Source organism: Lethenteron reissneri, unplaced genomic scaffold, assembly GCF_015708825.2.
Source record: "Lethenteron reissneri isolate LAM-NWPU_2019-01 unplaced genomic scaffold, ASM1570882v1 scaffold_1247, whole genome shotgun sequence".
NCBI lineage: Eukaryota > Metazoa > Chordata > Hyperoartia > Petromyzontiformes > Petromyzontidae > Lethenteron > Lethenteron reissneri.
In genome coordinates, this window is record NW_026890945.1 from 99,004 (window position 1) to 121,608 (window position 22,605).

General features: G+C 52.2%; 1 protein-coding gene and 1 non-coding gene across 2 annotated transcripts; one reads left to right on the top strand and one right to left on the bottom strand.

Moving 5' to 3' along the window:
• The first annotated feature begins 2,263 nt into the window (after positions 1–2,263).
• On the top strand, positions 2,264–2,367 carry LOC133361828 (U6 spliceosomal RNA). The gene has a single exon (XR_009757422.1). It is a non-coding gene; the product is annotated as a U6 spliceosomal RNA (small nuclear RNA).
• A 6,054-nt stretch (positions 2,368–8,421) lies between these two features.
• Positions 8,422–22,553, bottom strand: LOC133361827 (ephrin type-A receptor 4-A-like; the record flags this gene model as incomplete). Its single annotated transcript, XM_061580819.1, is given in 13 exon segments — positions 8,422–8,524; positions 9,981–10,138; positions 10,560–10,709; positions 11,069–11,239; positions 11,241–11,291; positions 12,205–12,266; positions 13,194–13,391; positions 15,324–15,449; positions 17,757–17,877; positions 18,587–18,711; positions 20,588–20,974; positions 21,381–21,536; positions 22,178–22,553. Coding segments are annotated over 13 exon segments (2,184 nt in total), but the record flags the coding sequence as incomplete, so codon positions are not given.
• Between the last annotated feature and the right edge of the window lie 52 nt (positions 22,554–22,605).

Here is a 22,605-nt window from a genome sequence, read left to right on the forward strand (position 1 = left end):
CTCCCTCCTCGACTCCCAGTCGCCTCCGCTGAGACGCCCGCCCTGTCTGTCCGGTTGCTGCTGCTGCTGCGGCGGCTGCTGCTGCTGCGGCGGGTGCTGCTGCTCCTGCCCCCTGAGCCCGGCCCAGATGTCGGAGATTCTCCTCTGCATGGCCGGCGGTTGTCGCCGGTGGGATTCTCGCTCGGCCCTCCTGTGACGTCACAGCAAGCGTCACAGTCGTCGTCGTCACCTCTGTGTGGGTCTCTGTGGGTCTCTATGAGTGTGGGTCTCTGTGGGTCTCTGTGGGTGGGTCTCTGTGGGTCTCTATGAGTATGGGTCTCTGTGGGTCTCTGTGAGTGTGGGTCTCTATGCGTGTGGGTCTCTGTGAGTGTGTGTCTCTGTGAGTGTGGGTCTCTGTGGGTCTCTGTGAGTGTGGGTCTCTGGGTCTCTGTGGGTCTTTGTGGGTCTGTGAGTGTGGGTCTCTGTGGGTGTGGGTCTCTGTGAGTGTGGGTCTCTGTGGGTCTCTGTGAGTGTGGGTTTCTATGAGTGTGGGTATCTGTGGGTCTCTATGAGTGTGGGTCTCTATGAGTATGGATCTCTGTGGGTCTCTATGAGTGTGGGTCTCTATGAGTGTGGGTATCTGTGGATCTCTATGAGTATGGATCTCTGTGGGTCTCTATGAGTGTGGGTCTCTATGAGTATGGGTCTCTGTGTGTCTCTATGAGTGTGGGTCTCTATGAGTATGGATCTCTGTGGGTCTCTATGAGTATGGGTCTCTGTAACCTATCTCTCTCCCCACTGCTACCGTTATCGTATTCTCTTACTCCTGCTCTCCGCTATTCCGGGCACCATCACTCCAGCTCCCCATCGCTCCAGCTTCCACCAAGACTCCGTCTCTCTGTTGCGCTATACAGTGATACCTCGGTTCACGAACTTAATTCGTGAACTGACTCTGGTCGCGAACCGAATTCGTCGTGAACCGAGGCACATTTCCCCACAGGGTTCAATGTAAATCCGGTTAATCCGTTCTGACCTTTTTTTTTGGTTTTTGAAGCACAAAAATATTAAACAAATTACAATACACATTAGTACTGTACAGTATAGTAATGTATAAAGAGAGAACACTAACCTTGCTTGAGATGACTTCAGTAAGCACTCAAACGGGTGAACTGTACATTACAGTAAGTACAGTATTGTACAGTACAGTAGTACAGTACTGTATGTGCTAAAAAGCACACCAAAAAGCAAAAAGTCACTGAAAGTGTCTTCACAGTACTCACAGTACTTCTTTCTGTGTCTCTTCTTCTCTCCACGATCTTCCTACAGGAAGTCACGACCACGTGACAGCCTGGAAATAGCATTAAAATGGCCGCGGCTCCTGTTCGTGAACTGGAGCATATTTTTATGAACTTTTCTGTTCGTAAACCGAGTTGTTCGTGAACAGAAGCGTTCGTGAACCGAGGTATCACTGTATTTTTAGATCCACCCCAATCAGTCCCTATTCATTATCTCACCCCCCGATTACCCATCACCCCCCAGGCCCCCAACCCCACGTGACTTTGTTATTGCCGCCTGGGCGACGCCACTCGTTAAGCAATCACCCTCTCGGCCAATCACCGGCCTGTGTCCCCGGTTGCCCATAACAGCTGTCACGTCACTTAACGGGTCTCCTCTCAGCAACAACAACATCGTCCTCAAATACCCGCTACTGTACACTTGCTTGTCTGCCTAGCAACAGACCCACAGAGCGCGTGGCGCGTGTATTTCAGGTCCTACATCTCTATAAAAATTGTGTGTGTATATATAACAGTACTGTGTGTGTGTATAAACTGTATATTACATATCTCTCTATGTGCGTGTCTCTCTCTGTCTCTCTCTGTCTCTCTGTGTCTCTTTCTGTGTCTCTCTGTCTCTCTCTGTCTCTCTGTGTCTCTCTGTGTGTGTGTCTCTCTCTGTGTATCTCTGTGTCTCTCTCTCTGTCTCTCTGTGTATGTCTCTCTGTGTCTCTCTGTCTCTCCGTGTCTCTCTGTGTGCTTGTCTCTCTGTGTCTGTGTCTCTCTGTCTCTCTCTGTCTCTCTGTGTTTCTCTGTGTGTCTCTCTCTCTCTGTCTCTCTCTGTGTCTTTGTCTCTCTCTGTGTATGTTTCTCTCTGTGTCTCTCTCTCTCTCTCTGTGTCTGTCTCTCTCTCTCTGTGTGTGTCTCTCTCTGTGTCTCTCTGTGTCTCTCTGTGTGTCTGTCTCTCTCTCTGTGTGTCTGTCTCTCTCTGTCTCTCTGTGTCTCTCTCTGTACTTGCTCCGGCAGTACATATACTAAAATTGGAACGATACAGAGAAGATTAGCATGGCCCCTGCGCAAGGATGACACGCAAATTCTGTCTCTCTCTGTCTCTCTCCGCGTCTCTCTGTCTCTCTGTGTGTCTCTCTCTGTGTCTCTCTGTGTGTGTCTCTCTCTCTGTGTCTCTCTGTGTCTGTCTCTCTCTGTGTCTCTCTGTGCCTGTCTCTGTGTGTGTCTCTCTCTGTGTCTCTCTGTGTGTGTCTCTCTCTCTGTGTCTCTCTGTGTCTGTCTCTCTCTGTGTCTCTCTGTGCGTCTCTCTGTGTGTGTCTCTCTGTGTGTGTCTCTCTCCGTGTCTCTCTCCGTGTCTCTCACTCGGAGGCGACGACGAGAAGAACGATGACGACGACCACGAGGTGGTGACGACGACGACGGCGGCTTGTGATCAGCACGAGGGGGATCATCCCACTGACAGCCACGAGTCACGAGGTCTCCCACGTGGGGGAGGGGCGGGGCTCCTGGCCTCGCTCCGCCACAGGCCACGCCCTCTTTCTAGAAGACACGCCCTCTGTCTAGAAGACACGCCCTCTTTCTAGAAGACACGCCCTCTGTCTAGAAGACACGCCCTCTTTCTAGAAGACACGCCCTCTTTCTAGAAGACACGCCCTCTGTCTAGAAGACACGCCCTCTTTCTAGAAGACACGCCCTCTTTCTAGAAGACACGCCCTCTTTCTAGAAGACACTCCCTCTTTCTAGAAGACACGCCCTCTTTCTAGAAGACACGCCCTCTTTCTAGAAGACACGCCCTCTGTCTAGAAGACACGCCCTCTTTCTAGAAGCTCCTCCCTCTTTCTAGAAGACACGCCCTCTTTCTAGAAGACACGCCCTCTTTCTAGAAGACACGCCCTCTGTCTAGAAGACACGCCCTCTTTCTAGAAGACACGCCCTCTTTCTAGAAGACACGCCCTCTTTCTAGAAGCCCCTTCCTCTTTCTAGAAGACACGCCCTCTTTCTAGAAGACACGCCCTCTTTCTAGAAGACTCGCCCTCTTTCTAGAAGCTCCTCCCTCTTTCTAGAAGACACGAACGCCCTTCCCGATGGGGCTATGATAATGTTTATGGTTGTGTTTATTTCTTAGGGAAGTCACAACACAGGCAGTCCTCTACTTACGACGGAGATGCGTTTGGACGACCCCGTCGTAAGCCGAAAATACCGTAAGTCGAAGATGGCCTATAGCCTACCCAGGAGTCTTAAAGGACGGTGATAATTTAGCAAAACAAAGCAATTTACAGTAGCGTACTGTATAAACTATATACCGTGTGTATTTATTAATTGCAATACTGTATTGCACAGTGAAATGTAAAGTAAAAAACAAGGAAAATTCTTAGCCTACCTATATGAACTGAAATTTAATAGAAAGTTTTAGCAGGAAACAATCCTATCTGCTACAGAAACTTTTAACATGCATTGAACGTATCGTATCGTGGTAACCCTAAAATTAAATCGCTAAAGCTACGTATCATAGTGTAGTGTATAGTGTAATGCATAGTGTAGTGTATAGTGTAGTGTAGAGTAGTGTAGTGTAGTGTATAGTAGTGTATAGTGTAGTGTATAATGACGTGTATAGTGTAGTGTAATAATGTAGTGTATAGTGTAGTGTAATAGTGTAGTGTATAGTGTAGAGTATTGTGTAGTGTATAGTGTAGTGTATAGTGTAGTATATAGTGTAGTGTATACATGCATTGAACGTATCGTAACGTATCATATTGTACTGTGTACTCACCAATATTCTGTCCGTCGTCTGCACACGTGAACGATGTTAGGTTGTTGATGGCAATTTTGTCGAATCGCCATCGTAAGATCAAAATGTCGTAAGTCGGACCCCATCGTAACTCGGGGTCTACCTGTACATGTATCCATGTCGTTGGGGTTTTATTTTCGCCCTACGTAGCCAACCGTCATCATTATTATCAGAGGCGCGAGATGAGTTCTCAAGGTTACGGGGGGAGGCTTCATATTTTCCGAGGGTTCTGTGTTGGGAAGTTTGGATAATGAAGTTGTAAAATAGAATACGGCACAAGTGCAGACAAATAATATGCTTCGTTCACATGTATGTGATTTGTATTGGAACAGAAGCCACTGGCAAGTCACGGCAATACGAGGAACACAGCAGAGGGCAGTGCAGCCAAACACATTGTAATGTGCTCCAGACGCAGTAGTAGCACTAGTGTAGAGGTATTACGTAGAGGGGTGTAGCAAGCCGTTACGTTGGGGTGTCTACATCAACGTCCGTGCGTGGGGTGTCTACATCAACATCCGCATACAGCCCCGCCCCTCGGGGGGGGGGGGCAGTTGGGTATATAAGGCGGTGCGCGAGAGAGCTCGGGGAGTCGATGGAGCAGAAGAGCCGGTGAAGAGTGAAGAGCAGCGAGCTCACCACTCACTCACTCAGTCACTCACTCAGTCACTCACTCAGTCACTCACTCACTCACTCAGTCACTCACTCACTCAGTCACTCACTCAGTCACTCAGTTGCTCACCACTCACTCACTCACTCAGTCACTCACTCAGTCACTCACTCAGTCACTCACTCACTCAGTCACTCAGTCACTCACTCAGTCACTCACTCACTCAGTCGCTCAGTCACTCAGTTGCTCACCACTCACTCACTTACTCAGTCACTCACTCAGTCACTCACTCACTCAGTCACTCACTCACTCAGTCACTCACCACTCACTCACTCAGTCACTCACTCACTCAGTCGCCCAGTCACTCACTCAGTCACTCACTTGCTCACCACTCACTCACCATACAGGTTACTCACCACTCACGCACTCACCCACCCACTCAGCCACCCACTCACCTACACACTCACCTACTCACTCACCTACTAAGAGTACCAGCTAGCTAGCCTAGCCCTGGGACTACTACCCTGACTCGCTGCTCTTGTAAGAGCCGGGCAGGGCAAGCCAGGGGCGACCTCAGAGCAGCAGCGAGGTCTTCTGTGTCCTTGTGAGGGCCAGACTCGTGTGGCTGAGGGTCGGACCTGAGCCGAAGCTGGGCCAGGTGAGTTAGCCTCCTCTACTAGGATGGTCTGGGTTAGAGGGGTGTAGTAGGAGCTGACGGGGAAACGTTAGCTGAGGGACACTGCCTCGGATAGAACCGGGTGAAGGGGCCGATTCCTCTTCTTCGAGTGTTAGAGTCGTTACTCTGCTGTGTTGGATTTAATTGTAATGAATACGTGTTGTCAACGTCTCCTGCTCTACTTACGCCATTACACTTGTATGCGTCTATGCTCCCACCCGCACTGACCAGCTTGCTGAGCTGTGGTCAAATCACCTTGACAACCCACACGACGAGTTGTGTGGGGGGGCAGGGGGCTCACCCAGCAGTGGATTTATAGAAAGGTCCACCACGCTTGGTTGTTCAACATGGAAAGTCGTGCTGCAGTGAGGCGCAACCAGCGAGATGATAATTGGTTTTTTACCCTTTTATCTGGCAACAAAACTGACACCTTGAGGGCATTCATTATCAGAGTTATGTTTTTTGTTTGCATTATGACTGCAGGCATTGTGGTCTATGCAAACATGACTCATCGTAAAAACGGTGTCAGTTTTGTTGCCAGATAAAAGGGTAAAAAAACAATTATCATATTTTTTTTTTACTGGCAAATGAGGTACCAATGGTGTAAACCAGCGAGATGTTAACTGCCTTTCCAGGTATACAGGGTACCTGTATACCTGGACTTTGCGTGCCTCTCTCTCTCCCCGTGGTCGTATGGATTTTTCTCCGGCTCCTCCGGGTTTGTCCCCTCCACGTGTAAGAATCGACATCAACGCGCGTTCAGTGTCGGTCTTCTGCTCTAAATGTCCACGCGATGAGCAACTCCGTTGAGCATTATTTGTGGGCAGTTTGCTTCTGAGAAAGAGCGAAATAGCCCAGTTGGTCTCACCTCATCATATAAGAAGATGAATCCCTGCAGTCACGAAAGTTTTAAATCGAAATTGCAAATTTCGTTACTGCAGCTCCATGCTATTAACATTCCTTCCCTTTATTAATGCTAACCCTACTCCCTCCCTTTGATGCTGCTAATCCTGCATAATGCACGGGCATAATATGACTTTGAAACCCCCCGCCCACCTCCTACGTATTCCACAAGTAGTGACTAATCCCATATCTGCATTTCCCAAACATATGCTAAATTACTCTTGATATGCAAATTTCTTTGTCAAGGCGCTCTTCCCCCTCCAACCCAGCTTAAATATACGCTCCAAGCCTGGTGGTGTTTCATTCAGACGCTGTCTTTTCGACAGACCTGTTTTTCACCTGAGGACGGCTGCTTGCGTTATGGCCGAAACGTCGTGAGAATTATTTTAATGTTTTATATTTATTATTTTATTATTTCCCTTCTACGTGACTTTACCGAAAGAATCAAGAAGAAGACTGTAAAGCAGTCTCATTAAACCTTCACGTGTAAACATCAAGGAAGTTTGAAGCAAGCGGTCATCTGGTTTGCAACGGTGTTTTGTTATTTTTCCTCTTTGGGGAGTAAGCATTGCTGAATACTTTCACGTCACTACATTCACAATTGCACGCAGGGTCTCTAACACACTATAGCTCGGAGCTAATGGGTTGAATTGAAATCGTTTTTTGTTGAAAATTAAAATGCTTGTTTTCTCATATGCAATGTTTAAATTATGAAGGAGATCACACTTATCATTGAGAAACCAGGAGAGCAGTGGAGGAATTACGGGCACATGAAAAGATGTTACAGCCAATTGGCATTCTTACATGAACAAAAAATGTTCCCGCTGGAAATTGCATCGGGGTCGGGATCGAACCCGCAACCTCATGCGTACCAGGCGCGGTAGTCAACGTCTAGCCACCGTGACACAGATGGGTAAGTTGCGTGGAACTTGCTTTAGCGGTGCTCACAACAATTGGAAAAGCACCGGGCGGATAAAACGGTGGAATAACTAAACGTGGCGATGTTTACGGGAAAGGTGGTTCTGCAGAGAGGATGGAGATAGCGTTGCGATTGACGTATCTAGTTTACAAATCGCGCTTTACGCTCTTGACGCCCTAAAAACTTTGAAGCATGAAGAATTCTTACTTGAAATCGGCGTTCCCCCCCCCCCTTTCAACTCATCAATAAATCAAATCAATGAAAGTGATGTCACCGTCTCATCTACCAGCGGTGGGCGTCGATAGACGATGCGACTGTTTTATTTCTTGAAACACGACACAACAATTTACGGAACAGTAAATATATTTTTTTTATTAGAAAACTAATTTGTCACCTCGAGCTGCTCAGCGGGGCGACGCCCCAACTCCCCCGTAGTGGGGACCAACCGCGACTTGCAGGCAGCGGCGGTGGCCCCGAGGAGCTGGTTATAAAAAGAGCCTCTACTCGGCGCACAACTCAGACGCGTAGAGACGTGGGAACAGCAGCAGCAGCAGCGGTAACAGCATCATCCAGCAGCAGTGGAGAGAGCAGCTGACCAGGGACCGTGTAAGTCGTCGGCCCTGCCTCCACTAGGGGCTGTGTGCTCCGTATAACGTCGATTCAAGAGCACGAAGAGATGATGTAATGCAGCGATACCCGCAATTGCCCCTACAGGCCGCCAGGTGTCACCCTGTCACTACACGAATTAAGAGATCAAAGAGGAGGCACGTGAACGACAAACAATTACGGGAAAGACACAGATCGTCGGGGAAAAAATTTACCCGTAAAAACTACGTTTTTCACTATAAATCCTTTATATGCGTGGCGGCTAGTGTCCTCTCGTCCTCTAGCTTGAGATGGCTGCCACCTATGGGTCAGATGATTGCATGCCACCATTAAGCAATTGGTAATTGAATATAATTTATTTTTCCCTAAAAAGTGTAAAATTTTGGAAAAATGTTTTCACGAAAATAAATTGTCACGCACAACGAGTCTGTGTGCAAAATGTCAGCTCGATTGGATCACGGGAAGTGGGTTAAAAACTACCGAAAGATTTGCACGGTCGTAAGCACGCAAGCAAGTGAACTTAATATAAAGGATTAAAAAAATCTAAAGTGTTAAAACCGACAGGGGAGCGAGCGGTGAACGCCGTGAGAAAACCCTCAACGAGACACGAGAGACAAACGTCGAGATCCCGAGCGGAGGAGGCCGTGCCAGCGAACACGACTAAGACGCAGTGGGAGGAGGTGGTGGAAGAATCGGCGGCGGCGTCATCGACGTTGAGAAGTCGCCGCGGCGTGTGGAGGCCACCGCCACCGCGGACGAGAAACTGTGCGGGGGGAGAGGAGGCAGAGCGAGGTGACGGTGAAACACCCGTCACCGTAACGGTGAAACACCCGTCACCGTGACGGTGAAACACCCGTCACCGGGCAGAGGCCTCGTTGGGGCCGTGAGAAGTGCCAAAGTGATCTTCTTGGTTCTTTCGGTAAAGTCACGTAGAAGGGAAATAATAAAATAATAAAAATAAAACATAATAAAATAATTCTCACGACGTTTCGGCCACAACGCAAGCAGCCGTCCTCAGGTGAAGAACAGGTCTGTCGAGGCGACAGCATCTGAGGACGGCTGCTTGCGTTGTGGCCGAAACGTCGTGAGAATTATTTTATTATGTTTTATTTTATTATTCTATTACTTCTATTCTACGTGACTTTACCGAAAGAACCAAGAAGATGAATCCCTGCAGTCACGAAAGCTTTACATCGAAAGGCCAAAGTGGCCGTGACGTTTGTACCGCTCGCCTCTCGTTCTGTGTTTCTATTTTACCGGGAAAGGCCCCTGCCGGAGCTGCTGTTCGACGCTTTTTTCGGAAGCGTCCCGGCCACCGCAAACGACGGCTCGACAAAGCGGTTAGTGCCATCATCAACATCATCACGTCTCCCCAGTGCTAGCGATGTTCACTACACACCACACCGGGTACTCATTTGAGGCCGAGTCGACCTAGGAGAGGCCCAGGACCAGTTCAGAAAATCGTCAGGAAGAGGGGCCTCTGGCACAATATTATTCAATACAATTTTCATTCGTGATTTTGTCGTGATTAATCGAAGGTGGAGGGGTGACCAGCCCCTCGTACCCATCCAGAGCCCCCATTTAGCCGCTGTGGTGGTTACAAACGCCATGAAGGGAAAGGCCAATTTAAATTGGCCCTCCCCCCACGGCACTGCCCACCACAGCGTTCCAGTCCGGCACCACGAGGAGGTAGGGGGTTGTTCTTTTGCTTCCCACACAACAACAACAACAACCGCCATTGGCCACTAAGTGGCGGTGACGTCACCACGATGTTTGTGCCAGGCCATGTGCACCTTGAGGCCACGTGAAGTGTCGAACGCCCGCTGGCAGGAGGTCACGGGGCAGACCCAGGTGCCTACGGGTCGACTAACTGAGATGACCGAGATGACTGGCTGATGCACCACCTGTGCCCCCTACTGTGCCAACTTGCTGTGCTTTAGCCACCCGGCGCTCACACACACGGACGCACGCACACACAGACACACGCACACACGCACGCACAGACACACGCACAGACACACAGACACACGCACAGACACACGCACACATGCACACACGCACACATAGACACACGCACACAGACACACGCACACACGCACACACGCACACACACACAGACACACACACAGACACACAGACACGCACACACACACAGACACACACACACAGACACACACACAGACACACACACACAGACACACAGACACACACAGACGCACCTGTAGTGCGGCGCGTCGGTGACGGCGGTGACGAGCTGGGTGAACGAGGGCCTGCAGGAGCTCTCCGCGTGCCAGCAGCTCAGCATGAGGCGACGGAGACACATGGGGCATCCCATGGGACGTGGCAGTCGCCAGCCACCTTCCACTGCCTCCAGCACCTGGGGGCACACAGAGACCCATAGACTACTCATAGAGACCCACAGACTCACCACACAGAGACCCACAGACTCACCACACAGAGACCCACAGACTCACCACACAGAGACCCACATAATCACCACACAGAGACCCATAGACTCACCACACAGAGACCCACAGACTCACCACACAGAGACCCACAGACCCGCCACACAGAGACCCACAGACTCACCACACAGAGACCCACAGACTCACCACACAGAGACCCGCAGACTCACCACACAGAGACCCACAGACCCGCCACACAGAGACCCACAGACTCACCACACAGAGACCCACAGACTCACCACACAGAGACCCACAGACTCACACAGAGACCCACAGACTCACCACACAGAGACCCACAGACTCACACTACAGGGCTGCTGGTGCTGAACTCACGTCCCGGTTGCTCATGTCCCAGTATGGCCGCTCGCCGTGTGTCATCACCTCCCACATGACGACGCCGTAGCTCCACACGTCGCTTGCCGACGTGAACCTGAGCTGGGAAATCGCCTCCGGGGCGGTCCAGCGGATGGGGATCTTCCCCCCCTGGGGGACATTCACAATTTGATTTCGCCCTCGGCTTTCGCGGCCGATGTCGTCAGTACACGGCGAAGGGTTTGGTATTAGGTTTTGACCCTTTCAACTGGTACAAAACTGACACCTTTATACAAGGCATCATGTTTGCAATAACCACAACACAAGCAGTCAAAATGCAAACAAAAAGAAACAACTCTGGTAATGATATGCACTGTCCTCGAAGCTGATTGGTCCACACCCGAGACAGCTTATCTTAGAGTCTAGTCTCCATTGGTGTTGGACCAGATTGCTCCTTTACCAGTGGCAAAATAAATTATTAGGTTTTTACCCTTTCAACTGGTACAAAACTGACACCTTTCTCCACCCACCTTTACCCGGGTGGTGTACACCGCCTCGGAGTGGTCGTCCGGCAGAAGCATCCGCGAGAGTCCGAAGTCGGACACCTTGCACGTGACCTCGCCGCTGACGAGCACGTTGCGGGCGGCCAGGTCCCGGTGCACGTAGCCCACGCGGGACAGGTGCCGCATGCCGCACGCCACAGTCCCGCAGCATCCCCACCAGCTGGGGCAACAGCAAGTGGCCCTTCTTCTTCTACGCCGTGGTCCAGGCCAGAGGGGGGGAGGGTGAGGAGGGAGAGGGGGGGGCAAGAGAGGTGGAGAGGGAGGAGAGGGAAGAGGGAGGGTAGGAGAGGGGGGAGAGGGAGGAGAGGGAGGGGGAGAGGGGGGAGAGGGGGAGAGGGGGGAGAGGGAGGGGGAGAGGAGGGAGAGGGGGGAGTAGAGGGAGAGGGGGAGAGGGGGGAGAGGGGAAGAGGAGGGGAGAGGGGGGAGAGGGGGAGAGGGAGGAGGAGAGGGTAGGAGAGGGGGAGGGAGAGGGGGAGAAGGGGGAGAGGGGGGAGAAGGGGAGAGGGGGGAGAGAGGAGGGAGAGGGAGGAGAGGGAGGAGGAGAGGGGGGAGAGGAGGGAGGGGAGGAGAGAGGGGGGAGAGGGAGGGGGGAGGGGAGGAGAAGAGAGGGGGGAGAAGGAAGGAAGAGGAGGGAGGGGGGGAGGAGGCGATGAGGAGGCAGGCGCCTGGGTGACGTTGCTGCTGGTGCGGCCGTCTGGAACGCTCTTCCAGGAGCTGCGAGGTGCTTTTACGTCATCGTTATCGTCACCGTCGAGTTTGACAAACTAATTTGTTTAGAACTGCCGCTTGTTGTGTTTGGTTTGCCCCCCCCCCCCAGCGCCAGTTGGCTACGTAAGGTGCAAAGGAAGTTTGATGCACACGCGTGCAGTCATCACCGCAAGCGGAGCCCCGGTTAGTAGGAACTATGGCACACAACACAACAACACAACAACACAACAACAACACAACAACACAACAACAACACAACAACAACAACACAACAACACAACAACAACAACGCCACCATTTGCTCGCCATGTGTGGACAGTTACAGACACAACTGCTGAGTGTTGTGAGGCTGCAACGCACCGATGATCGCACCACTTGGCATTGCCACTTCTTACCCTGAGGAACACATCCAAGGAATGGTTTTCCATGAATTCGGTGATGATCATGACGGGTTTACCTTCGTCGAGAGGGCAAGAAAAGCAGACGTTAGCAATCCACGCAAAGCATTCACGACTAATACCGCAACATCATCACAGGGTCACGTACGCACCTTGTATTGCTGCCAAGATGCATCGCTGTGTTTTCATAAACACGAACTTTCAGAGGTACGAACAAACCTGTTCGTACGTCCGGTTGCCCGTTCTGAACCGAGAGTTGTAAGTTCAACCACCACACGCAATAGATGGTGGTGGTGGCATCTACATCTGCAGAGCGTGAAGAACCAGTGGCATCTACATCTGCAGAACGTGAAAACCCAGTAGTGTAATGTGCAGTGTGTATAGTGTAGTGTGTAGTGTATAGTGTAGTGTATAGTAGTGTAGTGTATAGTAGTGTATAGTGTAGTGTATAGTGTAGTGTATAGTGTATAATAGTGTAGTGTATAGTGTAGTGTATAGTAGTGTATAGTGTAGTTTAGTAGTGAAGTGTATAGTAGTGTATGTAGTGTATAGTGTAGTGTATAGTGTAGTGTATAGTAGTGTAGTGTATAGTGTAGTGTAGTAGTGAAGTGTATAGTGTAGTGTATAGTGTAGTGTATAGTGTAGTGTATAGTAGTGTATAGTGTAGTGTATAGTGTAGTGTATAGTGTAGTGTATAGTGTAGTGTATAGTGTAGTGTATAGTGTAGTGTATAGTAGTGTATAGTGTAGTGTATAGTGTAGTGTATAGTGTAGTGTATAGTGTAGTGTATAGTAGTGTATAGTGTAGTGTATAGTGTAGTGTATAGTTGGAGAGCAAATCCACAACATTTCCCATCCGAGTGCGGTGACGTTTCACCGGTGATCACGACAACGGGCTTCACCAGCCGCACAGCCAGCGACGTAACAGACTCGCCGGTGTGACTTTGTTTAAACTGCGTAGAAGGGACGTTCTCTGCAGCAGCTCACTCTTGGTGACGACGCCCTCCAGGCGGACGATGTTGCGATGGTCGAACTGGCCCATGACGCTCGCCTCGCACAGGAAGTCTTGCTGCTGCTGCTCGTCGGATCTGCCCTTCAGCGTCTTGACGGCCACGCTCACCGTCGCTGCCCCTCCGCTGCTGCCCTCATGCTTCAGGTATCCGATGCGCACCTTGCCAAACTCTCCTGCGGGCCAAGGGGTCAAAGGCAGTGGGTAGCACAAAGTTCAAAAAAGTTCAAAGTTCATGTATTAGGTAGAGCCCCGCGTGTTTATGTAGATGCAGCCCCGACGCATTGTCGAGGCTGGTGGTGCAGCGACAGAGTCAATCACGCCCGGCCGTCTTTGTCTCTCCCCCCCCCCCCCAGCGCTGATGGATCTGTACACACTGCACCAATCAGTGCTCACTTGTCAGGCTGGGTTGACCTCGGTTCAAGTTCATGTATTAGGTGTGGCCCTGTGAGCCATTCGGCTCTTGAATCGGGTGCAACCGCAACAAACAAAGAACAGAAACGTGAACAAGAAAACATCTTAAAGTGACTAAGTGCAAACAGGTCCACACCCGAGACAGCTTTCCTTAGAGCCTAGTCTCACATGGGTGTGGATCAATCAACTTCAAGGACAGTGCATACATTATCAGAGTTGTGTTTTTTGTTTGCATTATGTCTGCAGGTATTGTGGTCCATGCAAACATGACTCCTTGTAAAAAAGGTGTCAGTTTTGTTGCCAGAAAAAAGGGTAAAAAACCAATTATCATATTTTTTACTGGCAAATGAGGTTCCAATGGTGTAAATGTGACGTTAATAGCAGTGGCGGCTCGTCAATAGAGGGCGCAGGGGCGCCGCCCCCATCATTATTCAAGAAATATACATATACAAAATTTATATAAAAATACATAAATAAAATATTTTTTTCATACGATGTGCCGGCTGGTAGTAAGAAAAGCATCAGCATTTAATAAAAACTGGCTTTAATCGGTCAACTATTTTCTATGTTTTTCAATGTGTTTCATGCGGGGCGCCGGACAAATGGATGTCTATGTGAGACTTTAAATTTTCGGACAGCATGTGACCTGAAGCTGGTCTCTAATTGGTTTCTTAAAGATTCTCCTCGGGGCGCAAGTCGTTGCGTCCCTGGCCAATCAGAATTGGATACATGTTATTTTATCCAATCTGATTGGTTCTCGTCACCTGTCATTCAAATTTACGCTCTGGGCCACTACTGCGAGTGCGCAGGCGACACCACTTTGACACTTGCTAGGCTGATCAAATTTTTTGTGTAAACAATGGCAGCAGTTCATCCAAATTCTGTAATTTATTTACAAAAAAACCCTGTCACAAGGCTTTCGCTGGAAGAAATAAAAAAGATAAAGGATCTCGGACCGGACCAACCCGATTTACAAATCCAGCAGCAGGCCAGTGACAGAGGACGAAGCTACACACGAAGCTTCACCCGCGCTTGTTATGAGAAACGGAGGTGGCTGGCTGGATGTGATGTTAGCAATTCTCTTTTTTGTTTTCCCTGTCTTTTATTTCAAAGTGTCGGCACTGAAGTTTTGTGGACAACGACGGGGGTAAGAGACCTCAAACATCTCTCTGACAAATGCAAACGTCATGAAAGTAGCCGCAGCCATATTGATAATAGCATGAAACTAACGTTTTTATGTTCAAGTAGGAAACATGCTTTTTGGTACTTTGGTCTGAAATGTATATAAAAGAGAAACATTTATGTTCAAGTAGGAAACATGCTTTTTGGTACTTCTTTTGGTCTGAAATGTAAATAAAGATCATCAAAATTTATATTCAAGTAGTCAAAATGGTTTTTGGTACTGCTTTATATTTATTTGCCCCCCTCAATAAAATAAAAAAAATGCGCCCCCCCAAAAATAAATATCACCAGCCGCCACTGGTTAATAGCTTCCAAAAGCCAAACAGTTTCTCCCGCTCGTCCGCCATTGTTGTCAACGTGCACCAGGCGGTCTCCAGAGCCCTGGAGGCACAAACATTTCTCGCAAATTCTCAGCGGCGGTGTCAACATTCTTTTGAAGTGAACGCCCTGTGAGTAAGTTTTAGTTGACGGTACAGACGTGTCCGCTCCCCACCCCCCCCTCCCCCGTTCACCTGCACCGATGACATGTCCAAGTTTGATTCGCGAAGCGTCGATTTCCTTGGCGAACTCGCGGAGAGCGTCGCTGGGCACGTCGTAGTCGTGTGGGTCGATGTAGAGCCGGAAACCCGGCATCTTCACTGTGGGGGGCAACGGCGACATTAACTGGGCACGGCGGTGTGAGAAGTGTGAGTGTGTGAGGGGTGGTGTTTGTGTGTGTGTATGGGGTGGTGTGTGTGTGCGTGTGTGTGTGAGGGGTGGTGTTTGTGTGTGTGTATGGGGTGGTGTGAGAGTGTGAGTGTGTGAGGGGTGGTGTTTGTGTGTGTGTATGGGGTGGTGTGTGTGTGCGTGTGTTTGAGGGGTGGTGTGTGTGTGTGTATGGGGTGGTGTGAGAGTGTGAGTGTGTGAGGGGTGGTGTTTGTGTGTGTGTATGGGGTGGTGTGTGTGTGCGTGTGTTTGAGGGGTGGTGTGTGTGTGAGGGGTGTATGTGTGTATGTGTGTGTGAGGGGGAGTGTGTGAGGGATATGTGTCTATGTGTGTGTGAGGGGTGGTGTGTGTGTGTGTGAGGGGTGGTGTGTGTGTGTGTATGTGTGTGTGTATGTGTGTATGTATGTGTGTGTGTGTTGAGTGTGTGTGTATGTATGTGTGTATGTATGTGTATGTATGTGTGTATGTATGTGTATGTGTAAGTGTGTATGTGTGAGTGTGTTGAGTGTGTGAGGTGGAGGAGCGTTCACCCCGCACGCTGTAGAAGCGAGGTCGCGTCTCTTGGGGAGACTCCCACTTTGCCCGGCAGTGACCGCACCTCCTTCAGACACAAGGCGACGCACGAATCAGCAGCAGTAGCAACAGCAGCAGTAGCAGCAGTAGTAGCAACAGTAGTAGCAGCAGTAGTAGTAGCAACAGCAGCAGTAGCAACAGCAGCAGTAGCAGCAGCAGCAGTAGCAACAGCAGCAGCAGTAGCAGCAGCAGTAGTAGCAGCAGTAGCAGCAGCAGTAGCAGCAGCAGCAGTAGCAGCAACAGCAGCAGTAGCAGCAGCAGTAGTAGCAACAGCAGCAACAACAGCAGCAGCAGCAGTAGTAGCAGCAGTAGCAGCAGCATCAGCAGTAGCAGCAGCAGTAGCAACAGCAGCAACAACAGTAGTAGCAACAGTAGTAGCAGCAGTAGCATCAACAGCAGCAGCAGCAGTAGTAGCAGCAGCAGCAGTAGCAGCAGCAGTAGTAGCAGCAGTAGCAGCAGCAGTAGTAGCAGCAGCAGTAGTAGCAACAGCAGCAACAACAGCAGCAGCAGCAGTAGTAGCAGCAGTAGCAGCAGCATCAGCAGTAGCAGCAGCAGTAGCAACAGCAGCAACAACAGTAGTAGCAACAGTAGTAGCAGCAGTAGCATCAACAGCAGCAGCAGCAGTAGTAGCAGCAGCAGCAGTAGCAGCAGCAGTAGCAGCAGCAGCATCAACAGCAGCAGCAGCAGTAGTAGCAGCAGCAGCAGTAGCAACAGCAGAAGCAACAGCAGTAGCAGCAGCAGTAGCAGCAGCAGCAGCAGACATCAACGCCGCGTGAGTCGTGAAGAAGCGAGTTTCGCTCCGGAGGTCAACACGGAGGGGCATTGCCTCTCTGTGCAGCCAATCCACGTGGGCACACTCACAGCGCACACAACACCTGTGTGTGACCCCCCAGTGCCCCCCCCCAGTGCCCCCCCCCCCCACCTCTTCTTGACGATGATGAAAGAGGCAGCGATGAGCAGCAGACCCGCGAGGAGGGCGGACACCGCGGCGGCCCAGATGACCACTTCCTGCGTCAATTTCGCTGGGGGGGGGGGGGGGCGAGCAAATACATCCTTTCACTTCAGGGAAAAGCAACCACAACCACAACGACAATAACCATAAACACAACAACAACCAACAGAGCAACACCTACAACAACAACCACAACAACCACAACAGACAGGAGGGGTGGGGTGGTGGTGGGGTAGTGGTAGGTTGGCGTAGTGGTTGGGTGGTGGTGGTGGTGGTGGGGTTGCATGTTGGGGTGGGTGGGTGGTGGTGGTGGTTGGTGGTGGGGTTGGTGGTGGGTGGGTGGGGGTGAGGGTGGTGGTGGGGTTGGTGCTGGTTGGTGGTGGTGGTGGGGTGGTGGTGGTGGTTGGTGGTGGTGGTGGTGGGTGGGTGGGTGGGGGTGAGGGTTGTGGAGGGGTTGGTGGTGGGTGGTGGTGGTGGGTGGTGCTGGTGGGGGTCAGGGTGGTTGGTGGTTGGTGCTGGTTGATGCTGGTTGATGCTGGTTGTTGGTGATGGTGGGTGGGTGGGTGGTTGGTGCTGGTTGGTGGTGGTGGTGTGGTGGTGGTGGGTGGGTGGGTGGGGGTGAGGGTTGTGGAGGGGTTGATGGTGGTGGTGGTGGTTGGTGGTGGTGGTGGTGGGTGGGTAGTGGGTGCTGGTGGTGGCTGGGGGTGCTACTCACGTTCGCGAGACGTGTGGAAGTGGAGTGTGGGGCTGTAGTCCCCGTAGCCGGCGGCGTTGCGAGCGCGAACCCGCAGCGAGTAGCCCGCCGCACGGCGGAGCCCCCCCACCGTCACACGCGGCTCGCTGCAGAGCAGCCGCATCAACTCAGCCTCGTCAGTGTCAGTGTCGTCATCATCGTCATCCTGGTGGGAGGGGGGGGGGACAGATGGGGGCGGGGTACAGATGGGGGGAGGGTGCAGATGGGGGGGGGGACAGATGGGGGGGGGACAGATGGGGGGGGGACAGATGGGGGGGGGCAGATGGGGGGGTTACAGATGGGGGGGTACAGGATGGGAGGGGGCAGATGGGGGGGGAGTGCAGATGGGGGGGGTTACAGATGGGGGGGGGCAGATGGGGGGGGTGCAGGATGGGGGGGGGGGGTTCAGACTCATCCCACAGAGACCCATTGAACTCGGGTCACCTGGTTCACGGGATGATGATGTTGTTGTGAAAACTCTGCTGCCCTCCACTTGCTAATGCAAAGACAAAGATCCCCCGTGTAGTGTCAGCAGACTGTAGGGGCAAGTGCTGTTAGCGAGTAGCACCAATGAAGGCCGGCACGGCACACGAGGGGGTGGGTGGCCAGCACCACGCCCGGCCGCCTTTGTATCCGCAGTGGCGATGTTTACACACTGCACCGGGAACTCATTTGAGGCTGAGTCGACCTAGGGGAGACCCAGGACTCGCTGAGATAATCGTAGCCGTTAGCGGGAATGGAACACACGGACACACGCGCACGGACACACGCGTGTACATTCATACGCACGCAAGTAAAATCGACAATGGTACCTCTTCGTAGCATGTGACTTCGTAGTCCAGAATGAAGCCGTTGGGCTGCTCTGGCTCGAGCCAGGTCACCAGGACGGAGTCTTCCGAGACGATCCCCGCCTGGACACGCACCACGGGGGACGGGGCTGCGGGCACATCCAGGACCTGATCACGTGGTACCTCGTTCGCTTGCCCGCAGGCCTCATACACACACAAACATACACACATACACACACATACATTCATACACACACATACACACACATACACACACATACACACATACATACACACATACATACACATACATACACACACATACACACACATACACACATACACACACACATACATACACACACATACACACACATACACACACATACACACATACATACACACATACATACACATACATACACACACATACACACACATACACACATACACACACACATACAAACACACATACACACACACACATACACACACACATACACACACACATACAAACACACATACACACACACACATACACACACACATACACACATACACACACATACACACACACATACACACACACACATACACACACACACATACACACACACATACACACACACCTACACACACACATACACACACACACATACACACACACACATACACACACACATACACACACACCTACACACACGTCGGTAAGAAATAACTCGGAGGAGGAGTTCCAGGTGCTGCTGCTGAACCTGGAGCGTGCCACCAACAGGTGGGGCCTTACCATCAACCCAACCAAAGCTAAGCACCTGCCTGGATATTTTATACCATCGGACACTCCACCCCCACAACTCTCAATTGGTGATGGGGCAGTTGTGGAGACAGTGGAGAGTTTCCCTGGGCAGTGTGCTAATGACCGGCTCCGGTTTAACAGCAGAGGTCTCACTCCGAATCAGTCAAGCGGCAATATCTTTTCATTGGCTGCGTAACGCTGTGTGGAAGCTACCTGGTCTATCACTCCGTACGAAGCTTCAGGTCTTCTTGGCCACGGTCATTCCCTCCCTTCTATACGCTTGCAAAACTTGGACCCCCCTAATGGAACATCTTCGCCGGTTAGAAACATTTAGGCTGACCTGCCTAAGATCCATCCTGGTTTTAACCAGGCTGCATTGTGTGAGGAGCTCACAAATCCTTGAAAGATCTGGGCAAAGTCCCATCGGTGACCTCCGGCAGGCAAGGCTGCTTTGCCTGAGTCATGTAGCCCGCATGACCAGCCACCGCATGCCTAAACAGCTTTTGTTCCGCCGGATCGAGGGGGCTAGACGGGCGCGGCACGGGCTAGAGAAGAGATGGAGTGATGTGGTACAGCAGGACGTGGAGCCGAGTGGACTTGCCGATGACCGGTACCAGCCGTGTCAAGATCGGCCACTGTGGAGGAGGCTCCTGAAGGACGCTACTGGGCAGTTGGAGGCAGTCGCCCTCCAACAACAACGGAGGGCGGAGGAGCGACGCTCACAACAACGAGCGGAGCGCCGGGTGGCTAAAGCACAGCAAGTTGCCACAGTAGGGGCCACAGGTGGTGCATCAGCCAGTCGTTTCAGTCAGTTGACCTGTGCCATCTGCGTTTGCCCCGTGACCTCTTGCCAGCGGGCGTTCGACACTTTCACGTGGCCTCAAGGTGCACATAGCCTGGCACAAGCGTCGTGGTGACGTCTCCACCACTTAGTGGCGAATGGCGGTTGTTGTTCAGTCTATGTATGTATGTGTGTGTCCATTTGTGCGTGTAACTCTATGTGTGTGTATCAATGGATTTGCGTGTGTAACTACATGTGTGTCTGCCTTTCTCGCCCGGGCAACGCCGGGTACTAACCGCTAGTTTAAAGATAAAAAAGAGAAAAAAACATTAAAAAAAGAACAAAAAAAATCATTTTACAAACGAGAATAAACATTTAAAGATGAAAAAGAAGAGAGACAAAACAAGAAACATTCACGTGAACGACAGAGAGGGGGGGGGGGGTCACTCACGCGCCACGGAGGTGCTGACGTTCACGGCGGCGAACAGCGACGGGCCTCCGCTGAGGCTGGACACTCCGTTGGTGGCGTGCACCTCCAGCGTGTAGGCGGCGTTCTCCTGCAGGCCGCTCACCTCCGCCCAGCAGCACGAGCCGTTGGGCAGCGGCAGTGGCACCGGCGGAGGCCGGAACCTCACGGCCGCCCCGCACGGCGCTGGCTGCTGCTGCTGCTCCTGCTGCTGCTGCTGCTCCTGCCGGAGGCGGCGGCGGTGGCGGTGGCACTGGACGGAGTAGGCGAGGTCGGGGCGCCCGCCGGGAGCCGCCGGCGGGCGCCACCGGAGCGTCAGCGAAGTGGCGGTGAGCGCCGTCCACGTGACGTCCGTGGGGGCAGACGGAGGCTCTGGGAGGGTGGGGGGGAGTTTAATGTAGTGATGTAGGTAGTGTATAGTGTAGTGTAGTGTGTAGTGTAGTGTGTAGTGTATAGTGTAGTGTATAGTGTAGTAGGTAGTGTGTAGTGTAGTAGTGTAGTGTAGTAGTGTAGTGTAGTGTGTAGTGTAGTGTGTAGTGTAGTGTATAGTGTAGTGTAGTAGTGTAGTGTAGTGTGTAGTGTAGTGTGTAGTGTAGTGTGTAGTGTAGTGTAGTGTGTAGTGTAGTGTGTAGTGTAGTGTAGTAGGTAGTGTATAGTGTAGTGTGTTGTAGTGTATAGTGTAGTATTGTAGTGTATTGTAGTGTATGATAGTGTATAGTGTAGTATGTAGTGTATAGTGTATTGTAGTGTATATTGTAGTACTGAGACCACCACGTACTTGCGCAGGCAACAGACTGGGCCTCGTCTCTGGGCCTGAAGTACCCGTCGTGGCAGGCGCAGGACGTGGCCCCGCCAGCGCTCCCCGCGCTGTGCGGCGGGCACGGGGAGCAGGAGCCGTCTCCCGCCGTCTCCTTGTACCAGCCCTGCTCACACGCTGCACGCACACAGAGCCACACGCCGCCCCATGCAGCCCTGTAGCCTTCGCAGACTGTTGGTGCTGTCAGTAGCGAGAGATGGGGTGAGTGGGTGAGATGGGGTGGGTGAGAGGGTGGTTGGGTGAGTGGGTGGTTGGGTGAGTGAGAAAGTGGGTGAGTGGGTGAGTGGGTAGGTGAATAGGTATGTGGGTGGGTGGGTGGTTGGGTGAGTGAGTGAGTGAGAAAGTGAGTGGGTGGGTGAGTGGGTGGTTGGGTGGGTCAGTGGGTGCGTGGGTGAGTGAGTGGGTGGGTGAGTCGGTGGGTGAGTGGGTGAGTGGTTGGGTGAGTGGGTGGGTGGGTGGGTGAGTGAGTGGTTGGGTGAGTGGGTGGGTGATGTGGGTGGGTGAGTGGATGGGTGAGTGAGTGGGTGGGTGGGTGAGTGGGTGGGTGGTTGGTTGGGTGAGTCAGTGGGTGAGTGGGTGAGTGAGTGGGTGAGTGAGTGGGTGGGTGAGTGAGTGAGTGAGTGAATGAGTGAGTGGGTGAGTGAGTGGATGGGTGAGTGAGTGAGTGGTGGATGAGAGGGTGGCTGGGTCTTCTCAAATCTTTCTCGAGGGTAAGCAACAACAACAATAAATCTATTAAAACAACCCCAATGCGTCACCTCGGCAGGCATTCCCCGCCTGCTGGTACCCGGCACGGCAGACGCAGCTCCCGCTGAGGCTCGCCCACTCGCCGTCAGCGTCACAGAGCATCGCCGGGCCCGGCTCCCCCTGGGCCCGGAGCGAGTGGCCCACGCACGCCCCGGCCACCTCCGACAGCGCCCACCGCCCGTCGCCGGCGGCTGGCGCGTCGGGGAACACGGCGAGTCCGAGCGCCAGCGCCGGGCAGCGCCTGTGGAAGAGTCGCACGGACAGCAGCCGGGCGCAGGCCCCCGTGTCGCGGAACGCCAGGCGGAGGCCGCCCCGGGAGAGGGGCCCCACGTTGCACGACGCCGTGGTCTCCCCGACCTCCGACCTGTCCCAGCCGACCGAGTCGACCTTGGAGAAGAGCCGCCGCTCGTCGTCCGCGAAGACGCCGGCGGGGACGTCC